Source organism: Rhyacophila brunnea, unplaced genomic scaffold, assembly GCF_057557595.1.
Source record: "Rhyacophila brunnea isolate RB1 unplaced genomic scaffold, BYU_Rbru_1.0 scaffold_13, whole genome shotgun sequence".
Lineage (NCBI taxonomy): Eukaryota > Metazoa > Arthropoda > Insecta > Trichoptera > Rhyacophilidae > Rhyacophila > Rhyacophila brunnea.
Window position 1 is genome coordinate 18,226,287 of NW_028232785.1, and position 6,000 is coordinate 18,232,286.

The 6,000-nt window shown below is 36.8% G+C and overlaps 1 protein-coding gene across 2 annotated transcripts in view; it reads left to right on the forward strand.

Annotated features, from left to right (window-relative positions):
* The window catches only part of LOC147076755 (uncharacterized), a 36,287-nt gene extending 30,538 nt beyond the window's left edge, over window positions 1-5,749 (forward strand). For both annotated transcript variants that reach the window (XM_085940431.1, XM_085940432.1), the window contains 4 exons: window positions 1,247-1,382; window positions 4,400-4,633; window positions 4,914-5,070; window positions 5,553-5,749. In XM_085940431.1, the coding sequence (XP_085796557.1) occupies window positions 1,247-1,382; window positions 4,400-4,633; window positions 4,914-5,070; window positions 5,553-5,599 (574 nt within the window). In that variant the 3' untranslated portion in view covers window positions 5,600-5,749. The remainder of the gene's footprint in view (window positions 1-1,246; window positions 1,383-4,399; window positions 4,634-4,913; window positions 5,071-5,552) is intronic.
* The last annotated feature ends 251 nt before the right edge of the window (window positions 5,750-6,000 follow it).

Consider the following 6,000-nt stretch of genomic DNA (forward strand, 5'->3'; position numbering starts at 1 on the left):
TAAGTGTATGAAATTGAACTAGAAAAAACGACCTCTGGGGCCTTATGTTGTAACTTGCGAGTTGAAGTCGCCCGGTCGACATGACGTCATATGACATCATTGTGACGTACTACCGGAGTGATAATAACATTCGAGAAATTAACGCTACTCAAATACTGGCGTTATTCATTGTCCCCATACACAAATAGGTGTTTCAGCATAATAATATCTATGGTGAGCCGTGTGCTTGGGCGGCTCGCCTCGATGCGTGTATTGAGGTTACGTCACAATTACGTCATGTCGTTGTGTGACTTCATGTCACAAGTTATAACATAAGGCCCCTGGTCTACTGGTTAAGTTAGCTACAAATGAATTCACACTAATTATATACATGATTATATGTAATAAAATAAAATAAAATAAACCTTAAATATGCACTTAAATTCATAGGATTCGATAGTATACAATAAAATTTTATGTATGCAGCTAAAAGTAATACTATTTTTTGGTGAATAGTCATGTAAAATACCGAGGAATACTTACATAGGTTATTTAAACAAAGCAACAGACATCAAATCAGAATGAGAGCCGCCATTTTGTTTTCGGAGCTGCCAATAAAATAAAAAAATAATGCAGATGTTACCAATACAACCACAATATAAATCTACTTTCAAAATTCCGAATACGAAATGCGTATAAGGCTACCTCAAATTCTTTGGCCTATGTTCGTTGACCAATCATCAAAGGCGGCCCGGTTTTATGGACATTACGATGTCTGGCTCTTGCACAAAGTATGCAGCTTGCTATTCTATCTCCGTCTTAACCTTGACTGTGTGTCATTGACGTGTCCGAAGATACTGCACAGCACGCTACGCTCAAATAAGCCCTTCACTCTTTCCGTATTTGCTCATGCAAGCAGGCTTCCAAGCCATGCGTGAAAACACTGCTTTTATCACTGTTTTGTACAGGACACATTTATAACTGTCATGTTCAATGTCCCATAGACGTGATGTATAAAATGTCATTGTGATTTCCATAGCAACCCTATATAATTTAAATTTGATTTGACCTGTCTTCATTCAAATACTAAAAACATTTATAAACGTACGGAATGTTAAAACTATAGTCGATTTATTTAACTTGTTCAATCCTCATCGTCACAATTCTTCTCTTTATGTTATTTTAACAGAGGAACCCAGATAAATAAAATTGTTGACCCTCTCTTTTAACATCTACGATCTGAATCGAGATTCGGTTATTATTACAGATCAACTGATGTCGCTGTTGCCACGGCGACCCCTGATATGGAAATCAAAATCCCGGAGCCGAAGAAATTCTTCAAAACAAGGAAGAAAAAAGAACCCGTCTCGAAACACCTGCTGATGGGTCTGGAAGCATGTATGGTATGTGTGTTTGAATATATTACCTTATACAGTACTCTCAGTAATCCGCCACCCCAAAAACCAGACAAGTGTCCAATTAGTGAAAGCGGCGGATTATAGTACATACATAGAAAATATGGTAAAAATTTGTACAAGCAAATTACGGTTTTATTTATAATCCAAATCAAGTATTTACTAAATTATATATGTTTATAAACTAAGTTTATTAACTAAATATTAAACAGTAAATTACTTGACACAACTGTTCAGTTAAGCAGCTATTCTTGAATGGCTTAGGATTCCTGGCTTTCCCTATGACCAATAGCTTCAGTTTGTGTGTCCCGGTTGCATTGGAGCACGGCATAATTGTGACGCGGTCCTTGGGCACTTTTCTCCCTGGTACATTACTTTCTTCGCGATAAACGTACGTTTTACAAAGAAGAAGTTTCCAAAATAAACCTGTCTCATCTGCGTTGTATACTTGTACGCGGCGGACTACTGAATTTGACAATTGAATACCGGCGAATTATTGAGCTTGATTTTTTGCTTTCAACTAGTAAAAATAACGGCGGATTATAGTAATTGTCGGATAATCGAGCTGCGGACTACTGAGAGTGTACTGTATATTTTTGGAAATGTTGAGGAGTTGTGGAAGATAAAGTCGTCGTTGCTTGGATGGTACAAGAAGAGAGTTTATTTATCTATATGTTACGCCAAATGTGCGAAATTGACTATTACATGAAATGGGCTAAATTTTGGCTAATTCATGTAATAGTCAAGCCTGTTGCCTTATTCATGAATAAGGTAAATTTTCTGCCGAGTACATGAAGTCGCCAGGGCATGGAATTCTTAAACTGTCAACATGACAGCAGAAAAAGTAAATTTAATACGGATGATTTTATTAGTTATAATTGGACATAATATAATATTATTAGGTTGGGTTGGGTTAGGTTAGGTTAGGTTTTGAAATTCTGAATTATTCAACTGAATGTCCATTTTGAGGTTAGCTAACAAGTGTCAACAAACTATCAAAAACGTACAATCGACCATTGCATGTACGATACCCAAGCACGAATCAAATCGCGAAAATACCTTTTAATAAAATTCATCCGTTATCATATTATAGTTCTAGTTTTTTTGCGCATAGTAAATGGATATGAACGTCATTTTAGTTATTGATTGGTATATTTTTATATTATAATCAATGACATCTGATACATTTCATTTGGTTAGTTTGATTAGTTGCAAAAAATACCACCGGAGCGCGACCACCTATTTTGACCATAGATAATATACGTATATTTTGACCAATCCACGAGCATTTCACACATTTAGTTAAGTTGCAAAAAATACCACCGTAGCGCTACTATCTAATTTGTCCAATGCATGAACAAGGCAGAAAAATTACTGCGGAATTCATGCACTCACCAGATATTTTGTCTAATTCATGAATAAGGCAACGGGCTTGTATTTTTCATGATTTAGGCAAAATTTAGCCCATTTCATGTAATAGTCAATTTCGCACATTCGGCGTAACATATACAAGAATAAATAAATACAATGATAACGATGAGAGTGATGTTATTATCGCGGATACAGATGTACTGATGAGGTTGACTATATGATTGAATTGACTGCCGATGTACCGAGATGTTAATATAACCGAGAGACTGGACTTGAGTGGAATGACGGTTGACTGTGTCGAGTGACCGGACTCGAGATGAGTAGTGAGCCGAGTAATGGACTCGTTGTGAGTGACTTGAGAGTTATGGATCGTCATCGTCCTTGCTATTTACACAAATGCAATCCATATATTACAAGAGACATTGTCGCAAGTTGATCTAGTATGATGATGAAATGCTGAAATCGTTTCCGCTACATTGTTTTGTTTTGACAACAAAACATACATATTAAAGTGTGTCACCCTTGTAGTGCTGAGTGGTATGATTGTTACATACAGACGAACTTGGTTATTACGAGGAAGATGGGACCGACTGAATTTACTCATTATAAGCATTACTCATTATATTGTTATACAACATTTTTCGCGCCACGTTATATTTAAGCATAGAACAAAAAAAAATTGTCAACCATCGTAAAAATCCCCGAAACAAGCATGGCATTCATAAACTACAAAAGAAGTTTATTGTAATGAAGTGCTGAGCCGCCGGCGCTAGTAGGTACCTACTGACTTCACAAAGCTTGGATTTTTTACATGCAATTTCAACTAGACTGATTAGAAATCATAGTAAATACCAAATATTGGTGCTTACATTCAAACCATAAAAGCCGATTGCCAATATTAACGCGAGTTGATAAGCGCTTCAACAAGGCTATTCTAACATATCACTCACTCAAAAAGAGCTAAATGTGTTAAATATATCACATGTATTGCTTTATGTATTCAGGCAGTTAATTGTTACAATAAATTAACTGTCAAAAAGTGCTATTTTTTAACAGCCCCTCTCTTGACTGTGTTAACTTTTAGAGCGAGATAGAGTACGTCAATTATATTCAAAATTATTGAGATGCGAGATTTTGAAAAATAATCAATGTCACAGATCACGTCCACCGCCTCAATTTATTGCTACCCGCAAGCTGTCAAATATCGAGTTTCGAGCATTTCAAGGTTCGGGTGGAAAAAACATAAACATGCCAGGATGAACATACCCGAATTTGACTGAATAGAGACGTATTTCATGCGCATGTCTACCAACTTAAATTTTCGCCATATTATGATTTTACCAATTATTGTAGATAACCGCTGGATAGCTTTGGACCAATGAAAATAACGGAAACATGTTAAAGTGTTAACGGTTAAGAATAGCTGCACAGCTGTATATACTACTAGATAATTTCATCGTAATTAGGTAGGGTGCAGGTGGCTCAATGGTAAAACACATTGTTGCTACTGTCTATATCAGTATGCAGGTTTGACTCTCACACGGCGTCATATTTATTAGATTTCTACGGTGTATTCAAATTGTGTGTATTGAATTTATATTGTGCAGCTTCATCCTCATTCTACCTCATTCCAGATGAGCCTGAAACAAAATACCATTCACAAGTTCCCCCCTTTGGTCAACAAGTGCAGCAAGTGTACGGCCAGTTTCTACAGACCCTCGGATCTGATACGGCACTCTCGAACACACACCAAGGAGCGGCCGTTTTCCTGCGTGCAGTGCGGGAAGAGCTTCTCCGTCAAGTCCACACTCACCAAACACAGGCTAATTCATAAGAACAAATCGGAGAGAAAGATGTATAACTGTCAGGTATATTTAAATCGATTTCTTCTATATTTTTTAAATGTTGTTCTATAGAGTTGGAGTCTAAATGTATGAAATTGAAGCAAAAAAGGACTTGTAGTTCACCGATTAAGTTAGCTACAGGTGATTTTGCATTGCAAGTTCATTTAAAGAGAACCTCACACTTCTAATATGATATTCCACTATACTTTCATATTCACAGACATTCGAATATCAAATTTAGTTATAAATAGGCAGCCAAAAGCAAAACATTTTTTCCCTTCACTAAAAGCAAAACCTTTCACAGGTTTGCGGGAAAAGTACAACATCCGCCGGATCGCTGGCCGTTCATATGAAAAGGCACACCGATGTGAGACCGCACGCATGTCCAATATGCGAGTTGACCTTCAAGACGACGGGTCAGAGAAATACTCACGTGGCCACACACTTTAAGGAGAAAAAATGTAAGTGATTATTTATTCGATAAACATTTTTTTTTATTCAACGAAAATTTGAGACTGTAAGGGGGGGTTTTCGACGTGTCCGGAAACTTGTACTTATGCAGTTCGCCATATCACACTTCGCCGTGAAATGTTGTATCGGAAATATATGGCCGTATATTAAAGACCTTCCAACCAATATTCATGTCTAAATAAAACACGGTTCTTGTCGGTTTACACTTTGCCACAAAGCCAGCAACAAACAATTTTTGAAAATAGCCGATATACTGGATTATTTGTTAGGTTAGGTTTTCATGAATTTTGCCAAAATCAGCTATGAAAATTGAATTAACGTAGACCATATAGTATACGGTCATCTCTTTCCGATAAGAAAGCTTACAGTGAAATGTTTTATGTACAATTTACATGTAACCGGTTTTCGAGTCCGGACCCCCAGGAATGGATACTATAATATCATAACAATATTTTTTTTTTTTTTGTTTCAGTACATCGCAACACCTCCGAGACAACGTGGCATACACCCGTCGCGTAATACAACGCACACAGAATTAACACTCTTATCAAGTTTGACAACCAAAATCTCCTTATCCTGGGTTAGTCGTATCCGATCATGCCTTGGAAATTAAACAACTTACGTAGTCAAGAGAATCTCCTTCTGCCTACGTCTCTGCCACTCTCTACCATTCCCCGCATAATGAGCTTTCGTAAATCGTATTTTATTGGAAAATATGTTCGATATATGCAGCCTTTTTGCGCTCAATGATAACTACAGTAGAACCCCGATTTTACGTGCCCGGAATTCATATTTTCCTGCTTTTTACGGGTAGTTTCTGCAGTCGTGTTTCATTTTAGTACATTTAATTCCCGTTTAAACAACGTCTAAAATATTCAATTAAACACATGGCAATCATAGAAATAAATTGCAGACACACA